Genomic DNA, 18,569 nt, shown 5'->3' with positions numbered 1-18,569 from the left:
ATTGTGGTATAGCAATAGTCTTTTAGAGCAATTTTAAGGGGCAGCAAATCTTTGAGAACAATTTTCCATATTCAGAATTAAAACATGCTTCCCTCTTTTTAACAAAGGCTCTAACAGGATAAAAGCTTCATTCTAAAACCACAGGAATCATTCATTTTCTCTGCTTTGAGTTTGCCCTAAAATAAATGTTTCTTTCTTCCTTGTGAAAACCAAATGAGCTCTGATTTTTTTCCCACTTCATCTTTATGTTGACAACATGCTATTGTCAAAAAAAAAAAAAAAAAAAAATCGGAAGAAAAGACCCTCCCCATCAAAGCAATAGCAGCAACAAAAGTTTATATGCCTTATTAAAAAATAATTCAGATGGTTCTTAGGTGACTGGACTGTCTTTACTGGAAATTAATTTTCATTAACAATATTTTAATCCTAAGAATTTGAGTGGTGAGAAGGGCCATTTATCTAATTTTCTATTCTTGTAGAGAAAACAACATTGTCCATATTCACTCTTTCTTTCTCCTATATGATGAATTTCAGCTCACTCTATGAAACTGTTCTGTTGGTCACTATTACATAAATTATGTCATTAAGGCAGGTGTATTTCAGACAAGAAAGGATTTCACTGAAACTTAGCAGAGTCTTACTAAATAATGAGTCAATGTAAAATCAAACAAAAAATTCAAAGACACTATCTGTAGCATGAGAATCATTACATATCACTATTACTAACATTGTCAAGAACATGAAGTGTCAGAGATTTTACCCTACATGCAAGCTAACAAGTCAGCCTGCCACAGTATCATGGATGTTGGCAGAAGATGTGAGACTCCTGAATCAGAGAATAAGGGTGTTTTATTACTCCCAGCAATACTATTAGCCAGAGTATCAGCAATTGTGTTGGTTTCCTGAGTCCTGATTCTCATAAGGAGATGCAAAGAGGCTAAGATGACACCTACACATGAAGTAGGTTGTGTTACAGGAGGAGAACCACAAGTTTAGGGAACCCAAATGTTTTATAATGGGCAACAATACAGCCTGAACTTTGAGCCAGAGACATCTTTATTGCAGATAAATAAATCTCTCCTTTCATCCAGAAGGAGGCAGAATCTCCATCTTCCAAGGTTGTTTGCTCTACAAATAGCCCTGAAAAGATAACCCAGAGTAAAGGCCATCAGTGTCTCAGAAACAAACACAGAGAGATGCAAGAGGCTCACAGACAACTATCTGCCAACAAACTTCCACTGCACAGGTCTTCTTTCTGCATAAATTAGTCCATTTGTTGTGGTCAGTGCATTACAATGAAGCCAAAAATAATTATATCCTTATTCTCATATTTATACCTAAAGCATACCTTTGACAATCACATTTCACTTTATATTATTATTATTTAAATTTTCATCTCAAAAAGGAGTGTCATTTCCCCCCATCAGCCAGGGGGAGGCATATAATTAAACTATTGTGATTCAACAGATAGTTATTGACCATCAGAGATATATCACAGATAATTATTGACCATCAAAGATGTACAAGGCAATACCTGAGCCATCTATACTGTGTTCTACCCTGCACAAGGGGAGCTGCTGCCTGCATTTCTCATGGTTTTATTCATTAATATTTATTGAGTGTCTGCTGTGAGGTGGCATTTCCCAAGGCTCCAAAGACACAGAGGTAAATAAGCTTCCTTTCCTCAGATTCAGTGTAAGCTCCTAGAGGAGACACAAAGATAGAGTAAGAGATGAGACAGAGATGTGCAGGTGTCGCTGAGGAAGCTCAGTGGATTGGCTCCCGACGCAGGCAGGTGAGATGGAGAGCAGGAATGTGTCAGCCTTCCTCCATGAATTCTGACACTAAAAATAGGAGTGAGCCTGGTAGGAGTGGAGCACCAATGATTATAAGGGTGGACCTTCCCAGAGAGGAAGAAGCCCATGCCATGGTTTGGAAAGGCTGCTCTCTTTGGGAACTGCTGTTGGTTAGAATGGTAAGAGCAGGGGTGTGAGAGAGAGACGAGGGAAACATGAAGCCAGAGCGGGAAGGACAACTCCCATCACAAATGGTCCTTAGAGGAAGTTCCGATACATTTCACTTATATGTAGAAAGAGTTTAAGGGTAACAATCTGGTTAAAAGGGAGTTCTGGAGGATTTGTCTTGAAACCACGTTTGTCAGCAAAAACAATGTTTTCACTAGACTTTTACTGGAGAGGAGTGGAACTGATGGATTTTATACATGGTAGTTAATTAAAGAGCTCTAGCATCATACCCTTGTCATCCTCATTGAGAACCTTAAGTACTATGCTAGGAAGTTTGCATTTATTCTAAAAAAAATGTATGTAGGGGAGAGATCACCGCATGTTCATACTCACTTTGGCAAAGGACATATTACATGACGGCATTGTCAGGAAGACCAGTTGGGTGGCTAGAGCCATAAACCTGGTGACAAATTCAAGATAGAGGTAGAAAGCATGAAGGAATTAGTAGAGTTAAGAGGTTTTAAGGAGGCAGAACCAACGAGACGTGCTGAATGATGGTAGGAGGGGAGATAGTGGACAAGCAAGGAGATGAGAATGGCTCCCAGGCCTTCAACATGGGCTGACGGGTGTCATTCACTGAGTACAGAAGGAAAGGGAAATCAGGTGGGGAAGAAGGATGAGTTCAGTTTTGAAATACTGCTTCTCAGTAATAGACAAGTTTTTGCTTCTTGTCATGGATGACAGGCCAATTTGGAGAGTCACAAAGGTTTTCTTCATTCTAAAAGCCTCTCGCTCTCCGTCTATAGGTGATAGAAACGTTGGAGCACTCAGATTTCCAGCTATTGGGCTCACCCACCCAAGAACCCCAAAGCAGCTAACCCTTCCCCCACCTCCATTTTTTGGGGAAAAAAACTCTTCCATTTATCAGAACTTAGTTGTTTAGAAAATTAAACAGTACTCAGCAATGCATTTTAAATAAAAGGCAAACAAATTGAAACCTAATACAATGTATTGGGATTTCATCTATCCATCAGTGCAGTGACATTATCTGCACAACTCTGGAGTAGTCACTGGAATGATTCTTATTTTACAGATAAAGAGGAACTAAGGCTTAAGTTACCGAGTCAGGACTCAAAGTCAGATCCCCATGCCCCAGATTGTGTTCTTTAACATTTTCTTGTGTTCCCCATATAATCTGTCTACCAAATTTCTAAAAGGCCCTCTCTGTCTCATTCCTAAACCTGCTGGAAGTGCTTCAGTTTTGTGTGGTAAAGGTCTGCTCAAGTCTTCGGTCGTGTGAAGTCTGTAAGCCTGGCAGGTATCAGCAATGCTGTGTCACATCTCTGCCCTGCCAGGAGTTTCTTTCCAGACTGGGAGGAATACATTTCCTCTGCATCCAAACTTCTTGCTTCAGTTTCTTTCTGAGAATCACTTTCCTAATTCCCTCCTTATTGAAGAATATAAAAGGGTCGGTACCAACTTCATAGGGGCAAATTTGTGTAATGCTAATGCCTTAATATCCACTACCTCCTAAAAGTAATATCCTGTGCTAGACACCCTAAATCCATCCTCTTATTAAATGCTTACATGTAAGATGTCACAAGCTCATCTTAGAGGTGATGAAACTGAAGTTGGTTGGGCGTGGTGAAGGAACCTGTCAAGGCGCCCCCAGCTGGAAGGTGACCGAGCCTGCATTCAAACCAAACGACTCCACAGCCACTCATGAGGGCTACTCATAATGACTTACAACTCAGCATAATTGTCTCAAACATTACACATATACTTCAAGGGAACCTCTTACACTGTTGGTGGGAATGCAAACTGATGCAGCCACTCTGAAAGACGGTGTGGAGTTCCCTCAAAAAGTTGAAAGTAGAGCTACCTGTGACCCAGGAACTGCACTACTAGGTATTTATCCAAAGGATGCAAACATAGTGATTCAAAGGGGCACCTGCACCCCAAGTGTTTATAGCAGCAATGTCTACAGTGGCCAAAATATAGAAAGAGCCTAGATGTCCATCAACAGATGAATGGATGAAGAAGATGTGGTAGAAATATATGTGATGGAATATTACTCAGCCATCAAAAAGAATGAAGTCTTGTCATTTACAACGCTGTGGATAGAACTGGAGGGCATTATGCTAAGTAAAATAAGTTGGTCAGAGAAAGACAAATATCATATGATTTCACTCATATGTGAAATTTAGGAGCCAAAACAGATGAACATAGGGGAAGGGAAGGAAAAATAAGATGAAAACAGAGAGGGTGACAAGCCATAAGAGACTCTTAGCTATAGGAAACAAGCTGCAGGTTGCTGGAGGGGAGGGGGATAGGATGATGGGGTAACTGGGGGATGGGCATTAAGGAGGTCACATGACAGAATGAGCAGTGGGTGTTATATGCAACTGATGAATCACAAAATTCTACCTCTGAAACGAATAATGCACTATATGTTAATTAAATTGAATTTAAATTTTAAAAAAATTTAAAAAATTATACATATACTTGAAAATGTAATAAAGAAACAGGAGTACTGAGAACATGAAAACATAATAATGGCAAAACAAACCCTTTTCATCTTTGGTGCCAGCAGTTGGTCTCTTCAATCTGTTTGAAAAGTGCTTTGAAAGAGAGAAAGAAAAAGGAGAAAAGGGAAAGGCAAGAATTCATTGTGAAGCACAAGTGTTCTCCTTTCTCTCCTGTCAGCATGCCCCAGATTCCTTCCTTCCAGACTCCGTACAACTCCCGCGAGGCTCCTGCTCTTTGTCTCCAGTGTCACACTCTCCTCCATAAAAAAAGTCTTTCATTATCATTTATTGGATTTATGTTTGGACTAAGTTATCTGAAAGAAAAAAAAAGATGTTTTTAAGTCAAAACATCGATGCCTGAAGATCAAAATTTTCATATTTGGACAACAGTGCTACCAACTTGAACTACTGATACCTGTATCCAATCAAAACAAAGCAAATAGGAAATGTTCTTCCATTGAGCAGGTTTGTCTTAAGTAACAATAAAATTTCTGTTAGAATTGTTAGCTGAAAGAGTTTCTGACCCCTTCAAGCCCACCCACCACCAGTGCCATGATCCCACCATGAATCTAGGCTAATGTGGTAACTAACGTAACTGATAGCTAATAAAAGAGACCAGTACTACCTTTTTTTTTTTGGCAGAATCACATTAAAAGTGAGGCTCCACACGGACCGAATACTGTCATGTTTTGAAGGAGTTAAATTCAGAATTTTATTCTTTTAGTCTTGGTGTCAAAAAATGACAAGTCACCCTTTATTTTAACTTCAACTAGAAAAATCTCCTGATTGAAAACTATTTTCTACATCTTTCTACTATTTTGTATGCTTATTTTTTCACTTACTTTTCAAGGCTTTATTTTCATGTATAGTGTAGATAAGAATATAAAGTAATATGTTTCTCCAGAAAACTAGCTGAATTTCCCAGTACCAGGTTTTGTGTTTTTTGTTTATTTTTTAATTTGATAGAATCACAGAGACTGCAGGCAGAGAGGCATAAAGACTTAGACAAACATAAACCTTTTCTGTCTTTGACTTAGCTGGGATTTAGAAAAATTTAATTTTTATATGACTTACTAATTTACATTAAGTCGATGCTATTATTTATGTAAACATAAATGCTTTGCATCAAAATATTCTTACATTCTATGGCAGCAGTGAACATAGGGGAAATTTAGTAACACTAGTCAATGCGTTGTTGTGGATGCAATCCAAGAAACATCCAGATGGTTTATTGATCATAACTTTCTAAGAGTTAGCATCCTATCCAATTAAGTGATTGTTAAATATAAAAACAACCCAACAAGAAAAACTAAAGTTTCTGATTTTCACAATTATGACATGAAAGTCAAACAGATAAAGAGATACCGACCTTGGGAAAAAATAGTGAGTATCCAATTCTTACAGTTAAGTAATATGAAATACAAATCAGATTATCCTGTGCTCCACTGAAAACCAAGATAACTGTGGAAATAAAGGGGGAAAAAATGTATGAGTTGCTTGCACCCTGGTCTCTGAGATATGCTTTTGTTTGCAAAACCATGCCTTTTGCATTGACCATTGTACTACCTGTAGGTAGAGTTAACCTTCTGGGGTCAATGAAGAGTTTTGAGGCAGGCAGCTTGAGTTCCAGCATCTGTGTCTGTGTCCCTGAAAAAAAGGAAGAGCACTGATCCTACAGGGCTACCAGGTGGATTAAACCAGCATAAGTGAAATGTCTGATGCTTCCTGGCACATTGTTAGTGTTCAATAAATTTTAATGACCAGAATCAGCCAGAGCCTGGCACTCTGCTATTTGGTGTGTCATTTGGTAAATGAGAGGACCGGCCTTCGAGGCTGAACTCCCCATCACTCCCTGCTCTGCCTGTTCCTAGTGAAATTAGGGTAGGCAGCATGACACTATAAAATGCCAAGTATTCTAAATAGAAACTTTTTAGCCTTTTGACATTAGAACTTAATATGAAAAACAACTGATCAAAATATATTTCCATCTCCCGTAAAGTGAGAATAAGATAAAAATATTTCATTCATAATGGAAAGTAATGGGGTGCCTGGGTGGCTCAGTGGGTTAAGCCTCTGACTTGGGTTCAGATGATGACTTCAGGGTCCTGGGGTCAAGCCCTGCATCGGGCTCTCTGCTCAGCAGGGAGCCTGCTTCCCCCTCTCTCTGCCTGCTTCTCTGCCTACTTGTGATATGTCTCTCTGTGTGTCAAATAAATAGATAAAGTCATTTTGAAAAAATGGAAACTAACGAGAAGATGATGGTTTTCGTTGCTCCCTGTTGGGTATAATGATAACACAATGCCTAATAAGGATTGCTCAATCTGCCCTAGAAAAGTAATTTGGACTTTTTGCAGCAGTTTCTCATAAAACAGAAGAGATAGCAACAGAATTCTTCCTTTGTCTTATACTCCTTGACTCCATCTTCATGAACCTCAGATCTCTTGTTCTCTATTTACCTGGATAGTGACAGGACTAATACACACATTGCAACAACTACTCTCCAGGAAGTGCCACTAACCAGGCAACTGTCTAGGCTGCAGATGTCTAGGCTCTGAAATTACCACTTAGTTTATTGGTTGTGTAAGGCAGTACTTAGAAGATTGAATTTCATCATGCTAACAAATACTTAGGTAGAACTTTCTCAATGAGACTGAAACTTCTCAACTCCCCCAGCACACCTAACTGTTCTGGTCTCGGTCTTATCTACATCAGTACCAGCAGTTTTCAACTCTCCTATTGGACCTGGAGGAATACTAATTAGTTGGAGAAAATGGGGAAGAATTAGAAGGAAGTCTTAGGAAATGTACATAAAACCAAAGGCACTTTTTATGTTTGTAGTAGACTTCCATGAGAATTTTTTCTATCAGGGCTACATTCTATCCATCAAATGTGTTAGGATGCAAAAAGGGTTGAGAACAGGTACTCTGCAGTCCCATTAAGTGTTATTTTGAACCACACATCTCATCCAGTCACTTACCTTATTAAAATCATTCAAAAGTTTCCTGTCACCTTAGAAAAAAAAATCCAATCTGCTTAGTAGGATCTAACTGTCCATGGTGCGTTCCCTCTCCATCTCCCAATCTCATCTCCTACCACATGCCATTTGGATTTTTATATTCACTATTAGCATCATGAGGTCTGTAATTCATAATGGCGAGATATAAAGAGTTTGAAAGGCATGACAATTTGGGCATTGTGTTCTTAGACACACAAAGGAAATATTTACAAATATAAGATGACGAAATTCCATTTGTGGTTATTGGAATGTTTCCCAGATCTCTGAAAAATCAACCCAATCAGTTATTAGAAGGAAGAGCTCTAGGCAAACTGCTACAGAGAATGAGATTAAAAATCAGATCTTTGTCCATACAGATGGCCAAAAGACACATGAGAGGATGTTCAACATCACTCATCATCAGGGAAATGCAAGTCAAAATCACAATGAGCTCTCTCACCTCACACCTGTCAAAATGGCTAAAATCAACAACACAAGAAACAACAGGTGTTGGCAAAGGTATGGAGAAAAATAAACCCACTTTCACTGTTGATGGGAAGGCACACTGGTACAGCCACTGTGGAAAATAGTACAGATATTCCTCAAAAAGTTAAAAGTAGAACTACTCTACAATCCAGCAATTGCACTACTAGGTTTTTATTTGAAGAATACAAAAATACTAATTTAAAGGAATACATGCAGCCTGGTGTTTATAACAGCATTATCTACAATAGCCAAATTATAGATGTGATTGATATATATATGTATATATGTACATATATATATATATATATATATATATATATGAAGTGTATACAAACACACACACACGTGCACACACACACGTGCACACGCACCAGGGAATATTACTCAGCCATAAAAAATGATGAACTCTCACCATTTGCAATGACACGGATGGAGCTAGAGAGTATGATACCAAGCAAAAAAAAAAAAAGGTCAGAGAAAAGACAAATAACAAAAGATTTCACTCATATGTGGAATTGAAGAAACAAACCAAATGAGCAAAGGGTTAAAAGAGAGAGAGAGGCAAACCAAGAAACAGACTCTTAAGTGTAGAGAACAAACCAATAGTTACCAGAAGGGAGGTGGGTGGGGGCACAGGTTAAATAGGGAATGGGATTAAGGAAGCACTTGTGATATTGTGTGGAAGTATTGAATCACTATAATGTACACCTGAAACCAATATTATATCGTATACTAACTGGAATTTAAGTAAAAATTTTAAAAAATAAATTAAAATCGGAATCTTTGTTAAGCACTAAGCAAATTTTTGACACATATCTTCAAACTCATTTCAGAAGTCCTCAGAGCAGATGCGAGTTTAACCTTGTATCTATGGCAGAATAAGACTGCTACATTATATGAAAACCTGGTCATAAATTTTAAACAGTTTCATTAACATTCCCCAGATCTAGTCTACCCATGTTGCAAACTTCCTCCTAGGTAAACTTATGTGATAGTCAGTAAATTTCTCTGTAACATTTCTGTTGTAACTCAAATCTCTAAGTATATGTGTAGGGAAGTCTCATTGTCATGCAAAAGTGTTTCTTTGCATTATTTTAAATTTTTTAGGAAAGAATTATAGCAAATAAAATGTTCCATTTTCTCCCTAAGACATTATCTGAGGGACAGTCAGCTGGTGTGTATTCTTGTCATTGATTTGTAGATTAATGTGGATTTTCAGTAAATTTATTAAAATTCCTCAGATTATAGTTCTGGAGATCTCTACGTGAACTGGAGTACTCTACTTCATGATCTTAAATGGTTCCTTGATTGCTTAAACTATCTACAAATATTGTGTTCAAAATGAAAACAAAGATATAGCTATATATAATTTTATTAACATTATATTTTAAATGTTATAAATGAACCTTTAAAAATAGCAATAAAATGTTGTTGGTCAACATTAATGAATTTTCATTCCAAGTATTTTCTACCCTTTGTACTGTCTTTCAGCTTAGATTATATGTTAATATTTACCATTTTATTGGCTGCTACAGATTACTTCTAAATTCAGCTAAGTTTTTCCAAGGGGTTACAGTTGTAGAAAATTAAGATTCCAATAGGTAAGTAGAACACAAGAGAAATTAAATGCAAGCAGTAGGAATAAATGGATGCTACATCAACCAGAATAATAGATCTAAGGCTGTTTTAATTCTAGAAATAGGTAATATAAATGTAATTCTGTATGAATCAAATCAAACTATCTTTAAGGCAAATTAAGGCATTATAAACTACGTTATGTCTGATTTTTTTCAGCATTAGAATGTGGATAATAACCCATTGGTAGGCTGAGTACTACATAACATTATATAATAAGCATTTTTCTCATTCAAAAATTTCTGAGTTTTAAAGATTTGCGTAAAAAATATTTAGATGTCCACTTATGAAGTAAACAAAAAAGACCCATAGTTTTGGGGCTGAGAGTGCCATCATTAAAAACAATAAATGCACAAGTGCATATTTTTAAAAAGAGAACAAGGGAGAGAAAGGAAAAGGAGTAGAAAAGCTTTTGCAAATTAGAGTAGTGGAATTTTTTATTACTTAGGAAACTTGGAAGATGAGGTTAAGCAAATCTCAAATCTCCACAAGGTAAAGCAACAAAAAAGAATGTGAAAATAGAACACACTGGAGAATTACAAGATCTGTCCAGAACATATAAATAAAGATGATTTGGGAAAGGAACACAGTGTTGGGAGAGAGCGTGCACACGAAGAAGATGGTGGAAAGGAAATAATTAACAAAAAATTATAATAACGCAGAAATATTTCCCAGAAAATGAGAAACCATGGATCCTTGATTGAAAAAACTCATAGAGTTTGAAAAAAAGACTTGCAGCAAGACTCGTCATCATGAAGCTGTTAAGACTAGGAATAAAGAGAAGTTCCTGAGAATTCCAGAGGACAAAGCAGGTGACAGAGGACCAGCACCAGACACTGTTGCACACACTTTCTCACTACCTCAGCAGCAAGTTGCTGTGATGACGAAATGAGCTAATGACACCTCGTGTGCGTGGGTGTGCACACGTGTGCACGTGTGTGCACATGTGTGTAGTACAATATAGTACCCCTGTTCTTGGGGTAGTATCCTGACACCAACGCCATACGGTCTTATACGAAGTTATTACTATTAATTAATCTAAAACATGATTCTGATCTATTATGATTGCCATTACACACTTGAGGAATCAACAGGACAGAGCAGCGACATCTCTCCAGTTGTCCCCCAACTAGTAAGGGATGAAGCTGGGAGCCAAACCCGAGCAGTATTCCTTCAAGGCTAACGCTATAAACCATCACACAATACAGGCCTCCTTAACCTAGGCCATGAATGAAGAGATATTCCCAATAAATCAAAGAGCCGAAGACAGCATAAGAAATTATGAAAATATATGTATAAAACAGCTTATAAGAAAATATTTTAATAACCTGTGACAAGGGGAGACTTATTACCAAGACACAAAACTCAGAAAACACAAAGTCGGATTTGGCTTCAAAAAAAAATTAAACACTTCATGTAGCTAAAGGAAATTAGCTAAATAACAAGATGCAGTTTTTCAACTTGGAAACATCCTTCAACTTGAAAAAAAGTAAAAGGCTAATAATATCCAGATCTTACTAACATTAAGAAAATACTTTTTTACCCTCTATGTGGGAGTGTAAATGAGCACAATGCAAACTGACAGTTTATTTCAGACACTTAATGGCATAAATCAACCATTAAACTTTTTTTTTTTTTTGGCAATGTGAAGGGTGAGAGATGACATGTGATATTTAATCATTTTATATAATCTTAAACTGAATTACATAACTTTACTAACATGTACAAATACCTCCTCAAAAAAATGTTAAGGATATAATAATTCCCAGCAAAGAACAAAGTGTCACCTCCCTCATCTTAAATTAATATGTCCTCATCCATTTTACTGATTACAGTTTGCTCTGCACTGACCTGTGTCCCCCCAAAATTTATGGATTGGAGCCCTAACCTCAAATTTGACTGTATTTGGAAATAGGGCCTTTAGGGAGGTAGTTAAGGTTCAATGAGGTCATAAGTGTGGGGCCCTGATCCTACAGGATTCAGTTCCTCAGAAGAAGAGGAAGAAAGAGACCACAGGAAATCACAGAGAAGAACCCGGGTCAGGACTCGGGCAGAAAGCAGCCAAGGACAGTGTCCTCCCCGGAAACCAACCCCGCTCACACCTGGATCTAGGCCTTCTGGCCTCCAGAACTATGAAAACATCGTTTCTCTGGTTCAGGCCCCCGGTCTGAGGTACTTTGTTAGGCCAGCCTGAGTTGACGACAGCACAGCTTAAGTTGTTTTCGTTCTTTGATGACATACTTCAGAGGTATTCCATTCACATCTGTAGGGATTGAGTCATGACGGTTGGTATTCCTGCTCTGAAGCTTTGCTGCATCCTCCACTAAACAGACATTTTGAAAAAGTTCTGTGAGGAAACCAAGAATGGAGTGGTGGTGGCCGTGGGGCTGGGGGGAGGGGACATGGAGAGATGTCAGTCAAGGAACGAGTTTTCACTTATGAGAGGAATGCCTTCGAGGCTCCAGGGTAGAGCTTGGTGACAATGGGTAGGAAAACGGTTTGTGTGCTTGACAGCTGCTGAGAGTAGATCGTCAACATTCTCACCGCATACGCGAACACGGAATGAGGCCTGTGAGGTGATTGTGTTAATTATCTTGATGACCATTCCACAGTGTACCCCGTGTACGTGTATATCAAGTCATCACCTTGTGCCCTTGCCATATATACAAGCACATTTCTCAATTGTACCTCAACTTTTAAAAGTAAAAGGTAAAAAAATAACAAGAGCAGAAAAATCCATGTGTCCAAATAAAAAAAAATTAAGAGACAACTAAATACCAAAAAAGAGAGAAAGAGAGAGTTCTGTGAGGAAATGTAGCAAAATGTCAGCAAGGTTTTGGCTTCAATTTCCAGACCTAGGTCTGCCTCTCTGCCCCTCCACTTGTCAACTGTGCCAGTCCGTAAAGACCTGTGGGCTTCGATTTGCTTTTTCCCACCGGGAGAATAAGGATATGCAATTTCACGTCATAGCACTGATATGAGGATTTTTTTTTAATGATATTTCTATGGGGTGCCTGGGTGGCTCAGTGGGTTAAGCTTCTGCCTTCGGCTCAGGTCATGATCTCAGGGTCCTGGGATCGAGTTCCGCATCGGGCTCCCCGCTCAGCAGGAAGTCTGCTTCTCCCTCTCCCTCTGTCCCTCCTTCCTTCCCCTCACTCATGCTCTCTCCCTCTTTCAAATAAATGAATAAAATCTTCAAAAACGGGGTGGGGGCCATGAAGTTACTGGGACCCTGAACTCTCCACTGGAATTTCAGAAGCACCCACTAGGACAGCCCACAGACCCAACTAAAACATAGTCTGGTTTGAACTGAAATTAGAATGAACTGAGTAAAAGCCAAATACAGCGTCGGGGAAGGATGTGGAGAGTGAGTCCCCGGCATCTGCAGGCATAACTAGGAGGTTCTGAGTCCCCATGACCACACTTGCCACAGCTCCAGGCCATTCTCCCGTCGTGTCTAGCTTCCATTTATGCCTCCCGCCAGGAAAACATTCAAGTATTAGACGCCCACGAAAAATCCTGGCCCATGGTCCCCTGCTGTGAGAGCTCCTAGCGCCCCCTGTTCTGGCCCCCCACCCCGCCACTCCTGCACTCTGTCCTGCAGCGTCCACCACCCGTCCCCCCCTTGTCCTCCCCTTAGAAAGCCCTTGTGAGGGAAGACGGCTCCTGCTCCGTGTCTACTCAGGCCTGACGGTTGTTGATGCGTTCTTCTTGCCTGCCCCGTTCCTCCTGAAGCTGTTTTACTGGGGGCTACTTTTCTCCCCTTTAAAAAATTGTTTTATTATTTAAATGGACAACCCCCTTCCCTCTCTCCCAGATCCCAACAAAGTAATAAAACAAATTCAAATCAAGTATCTAAATTCTTACCAATTAATAAGCAGGAGTGCTATGCTTTGGGACCCTTCTGACTTGCTAAAGAAACCATTTCTTTTCTATCTTATGTAAAGAACACAGATGTCTCCGTGAGCACAGAAAACCAGGCGCCATCATAAAGGGGGAAGCACGCTTCTTCCTTCCTCCGGAGAGGGAGGGTATTGATAAAGTGCTGTCGTTCTGGGCTTTTTTCTAGGTGTGATGTGACTGTCTGGTCATTTTCCACGGCATCTGTGTTCCTTCCAGATCTTTACTGGTTTGAATCTTTCAGGGTGCTCCTGAGTGTTAGCCCTTTGTGGCTAGAGTGACTTCGCCTTCCTTGTCCTGTGGTGTTTAAGTTTCTGGAACTGGGAGGATTCGCATCATTTTGTTAGAATAAGCAAATATTCTCAGTGTCTCAATATCCAATATATTTCCTTCTCTATGGAATGGAACTGTGTTCTTCCATCTGGGGGTTGTGCACGTAGCATGGGTGGAGGGTTGTCATGAAGTGTCATTTCAGAGTATACTTCCAAATGCCAGGGAAATATGGGTTTTATCCCCAGCTTATCAATATTTCCTGAAAATATGGGTGGAAGATATTATTTTCTTTTAAGACAAACATGAATATACACTGCAATAGAAACAAAAATGTAAAAAGACTTTTAAGATAGACCAGTAGCCATTAGCAAATTTGTTGTTTTTAAGTTTCAGAATTCCCCACATTCCCCACGTATGTATTCAGCTCATTTTTCTTTAGGGGATGATCTGGAGGGAAACTGTAGGAAGAATTTAAATAGAGTCTCTGTTTAGTGGTGTGAACAGTCTATTCTAGCAAGTGTTTAATTGAAGCCACAAAGTTGATTTCTGTTTTGTTTTCATCAACAGTGCCAAAGGGCATAATTCAAATAAATGTGGAGAAAATGCTTAATTATTTCTCTCTCTTCTTCTCTTACTCATTGTTGACATAATCAAATAGTACTCATTAAGCCTTCATCTGTACAGTTCTGATTGAGGTATGCTATTTTTGTGATAAGCATTAAATAGCGTCATCTGTGAATTGTCTGAAAAGAAATGGTTGAGGTAAAAAATAATAATAATAATTTCATTTCCAGTTAAACTAGAAATTGTTCATAGAGGAGCCGAAGAAAGCAATGTTGACCTTGAAGGAGAATAATGTTCAAAGCCCGGCACAGTGAGGGGACACCGCTGACCCAGGGGAGAAAGCGCAGACATTGAACAAGAACACATAAAAAAGAATCTGGGCCCGCTGGGCAGAGATAGAAGGGAGAAAACTAGCATCTGCTGGGTACCTCCAAGTTCCAGGCATCTTCCCAGGTGGTGGTTCACCCAATCCTCAAAACACAGGGAGCACAGGGCAGTTGTGGTTGACATGATGTCCACAGCTCTCTTCTCAGCCCCATTGGTGCCCTGCCGGATCTTGGAAAGAACGGGTTGTGTGCATCCTTCTTTCGTGTTTCTGTTTGTCTCTCCATGATCAGCCACCATTCCCGAAGCAGCCTGTGAACCACTTATGAAGACAGGGACTGGACTTCCCATTCCCGTGTCTCCTCTGTGGGGTGTTGAACTGTGTTAGCTCATGTTTGACAAAGAGCAGTTGCTTGACTGAAATTTCACACTCAAGATTCTAGGGTCAAACGCTGAGTGTGCCAGACTCTTCCCAAATCCACAACTTACAAGCCTTCGCTTTTAGCCCACAAGAAGTGCGAACTAAGGGTGATCCCCAATACTGCTCTCTTTTGGGTATTTCTCATTTATTTTTTAAATAAGATAAAACCGAGGCCAGGAGCACTGTCTTAATATTAGAATTTCTGGCTGGTTTATGCTGATAAATGCCTGCAGCTCTACTTGTGAGAACGTGAATTATCGTCTGGGAAGTCAATGGTGAGATAAGGAGCAAAACTATTAAAATGTTTAAGTGATTTTTTTTTTCATATCACATTACTCTCTCATAACTTTGCCGCATAAGTACCATGTGAAAATGCCACCTTCTTCTGGAGGGCCTCTCTGGCCGTCCCATCTAGGTGACCTTGCTGGTCACCTCTCTTTTCACTATGGTGTAACATGTCTGAATTCAGTTACAATGCATTGGTTTCAGAATCAGAGTCGTACAGCACCACTCATGTCATCCAGAATTTGCAGCTAAGGAAACCCAGAACTCAAGAGACAAAGCGAGGCTCACGAGGTTGTTACTCCTACAAGTAGCAGAAGCAGCATGCAGATCTGGTCCGTTAGCTCTGAGTTCCCACCCCTTCACCCTAGGTCCCCTCACTTCTCCACTTTTCTGACTCTTCCCAGATCCAGTGTTCTTCCTTGCAGCATCAGGGTCCTACAGGATAGAGAAGACACAACTGGATGGGAATTTAAAAGACTTTAAAGGACTATTTACCTGGGAGGGAAGGGACGGAACCAACAAGGAATTGTGAAGGACAGGCAATAGCAGGCAGCATTCCTACCTGCAGAGGCAAGGAGCAAAGAGAGGAAATGTGGTTAGGACGCCCTGGGAGAGGCAGGGCAGGGAGCAGAAAGGTCCAGAAGCTCAGAAGGAGGCAGGGCTGGCCAAACCCCAGGAGCTGCCGGAGGGCAAGGCAAAGAGGAAATGCCCACATCTCCCTCCTCCCCTAATCTGCTCCTGGGGAGACTTAATCTACAAGGGAATTGGGCCAACAGTGAATCGAAAGTGATTTTTAATGTAAAAAGCAAAATTTCACTCTCACAATTTTTTAACCTTAAGTGGTTCTACCAGTTCAATTAGCCTTCTATTACCCAATTCATTTGCATTTCTCCCTGGACCCCAAGCTTCCAACACTGCACGGATGTTTTCCAAGTCACCACACTCACCTGATGATGAAACTGGCTTTAGGCACATGACCTCATGGAGGAGAAGGACGAGATGCTCGTCATCTCTGTGAGAGTGGACTGTCTGGCCTCCATCCTTCCTGACAGAGACCAGAAACATTGCCAATCAGGCGCGAAACATCTTTTCGTTTTGCTGAAACAGACACTCTGGAAGGACAGAGCACACCAGATCCAGTGTCCTCTGCTCACTAAGCTCAGTCTCAAGCACGAAGAACAATCAATTCCTGGTTAAGAAAAGGTTGAGGAGGCCCCCGGATAAGGGTGACGTTTTCTCCCTCTGTTGTCGGCATTCTGACAAGCTCCTCGGTGGTCACTTCCGTTTCCGTTTGCATTAGACAAATGTTTCGTTTCAGGGATGCTTCCGAGTTCCCAGAAGCATAGATAGAATTTTCCTTAAATCTATTTTCTAGAAGATTCAACTTTCCGGCCATTTTAGTAACCATAAAGGTTTGTTTCGGTTAATCATATCACCAAGTGGGTTCAGTTACTCACAAACCTGACAGGATAAGTCAGGGCCTTGATGTCTCCAATTGTGAAAGCTCTTCTTGCTAATTGATGGTTACTGGTTGGGATACAGTGTAATTTGCCTGCTCAAAAAAGGTTTTAAGAAAGTATGTAATTTGCTTTTGTGTGCCAAAAGTGAGTACAGAAGAAAAAAATGCAGCTCACAGGCTCTCCATCAAAAACAGCTTTTTTTTTTTTTTTTTTTTTTTTTCCAGAAAAGCTTTTCTGCTTTTGTTCCAATAGCTGGAGGCTACTAGAAGTTTGAGATCTCTAGAAAGCGTACCCAGCTCCCTGGCATCTTGTTTGACAAGACACACTTGAAACTCTTGAGCCTTGAATACATTTTTAACTCCAAGAGGAATAAAGCACCAGAGTTGTCCGTGTCCCACACCTGTGTCCTTACCTGGAGCTCTCTTGGGAGGATGTGTGGGCCTCGGCCTTGTTTGCTTGTTGTTGTTTTTGGTTTTTTGTTTTTTCAATCTATCCCTTTGCTTCCCTGGATCTCTCTCTCAGCGCACCTCTCCTTCCTTCCCTTCTCGCAGGCCACGGGTTCGGTTCCTCGAAGATGTCTCGCGCACAGACGTTTCCCAGCTACGCCTCGGAGCAGAGCGAAGAGACGCAGGCTCTGTCTCGGGCGGGCAGCTACGGGTTCAGCTCCAGCTCTAGCCTCATTCAGTGACAGTCGGAGAGCTGCTGCCGCCCGGAGACAGTCTGTCCGCACCTGCCGCGGGGGCCACTGCCCCTCAGCCTCCTGGAACACCCGTCGCGGCTGAAATGCAAGTGGGGCGGGTCTAGCCCCCATCCCAGGGGAAGGTTACAGACTGGAGTTCTGCTTCCTCGACTCTGTGGCTAAGTCTTTATTTATTGAATTTCTTGGGGGTTGGGGGGGTGGGGAATCTATGTTTTACAAAAATAAGACTCCAAATCGTAGCAACAGTCATTTAAATGAAATTCTTTGGTTCTGGGCACCATGGAAAGTGGCCCACACCGGGTGGTGCCTGTGGGGGTGGGCATGACCCTGTCCTCGTGGCTCAGCCCTCCCGTCCCGTGGCGGGGTCTGTCCTTAGACATAAGGTCACCCACCGCAAACTCTGTGGCATGGAAGGTTCGGATGGAGACACATCCAGCAAGGTCTACAAATGGCATCATGACTCTCCATATAAATAAGCCCCAGTGACAATGAAGGGAACCCGAGATCTAGAACGCACTGCTGAGCGGGGTCTTGGAGCTCTGCTGTGTGTGTGCGTGCGTGTGTGTGCATCTGTAGACAAACAGATATGGAGACCGCCGTATCCATCTGTGTCTAACAAGTATACACCAGATGTGTGCTGAGTGTGACAGGCTATGCTCACTTACATTGTTGAAAACTGTAATTTGGTGCATTAACATTAAGATTGTTACGTTGAATAGCTATTTTTAAAATAGTGCTGTAAAAAAAAAAAAGGCTTCTTATTAGCAAAAGTATTTACGTAGTCAAGTCTGCTCCTCTGACAAGTATAAATGAATATGTGAGAAGGGGGGACGTGCTTGAAAACAAAAACCAGAGAACCGCTCTAGCTGTCCTATGCGTCGTGTCGCCATGCCGTCTTTCTGGTTAGTATCCCCTTGGTGACAATGTTTGTCTCCTTGGCCATCCCTCTGAGCTACGTGAGGGAGATAAGGTGTGATCGCCCACCTGCCTCCATTTACCCTCAAGTAAAAAAAAAAGATTTTAAGTGGGAAACC

The 18,569-nt window shown here is 40.7% G+C and overlaps 1 protein-coding gene across 1 annotated transcript in view; it reads left to right on the top strand.

The window, feature by feature from the left end:
• The window catches only part of LOC111154265 (docking protein 6), a 373,118-nt gene extending 355,595 nt beyond the window's left edge, over window positions 1-17,523 (top strand). Inside the window, exon 8 of the mRNA XM_022513774.1 lies at window positions 17,387-17,523. Coding sequence (XP_022369482.1) covers window positions 17,387-17,523 — 137 coding nt within the window. The remainder of the gene's footprint in view (window positions 1-17,386) is intronic.
• The last annotated feature ends 1,046 nt before the right edge of the window (window positions 17,524-18,569 follow it).

This window comes from Enhydra lutris, unplaced genomic scaffold (genome assembly GCF_002288905.1).
Source record: "Enhydra lutris kenyoni isolate GAN:26980312 unplaced genomic scaffold, ASM228890v2 scaffoldscaffold36, whole genome shotgun sequence".
Lineage (NCBI taxonomy): Eukaryota > Metazoa > Chordata > Mammalia > Carnivora > Mustelidae > Enhydra > Enhydra lutris.
Note: the sequence above shows the minus strand (reverse complement) of the source record. Positions and strands in the feature narration are given on the sequence as shown.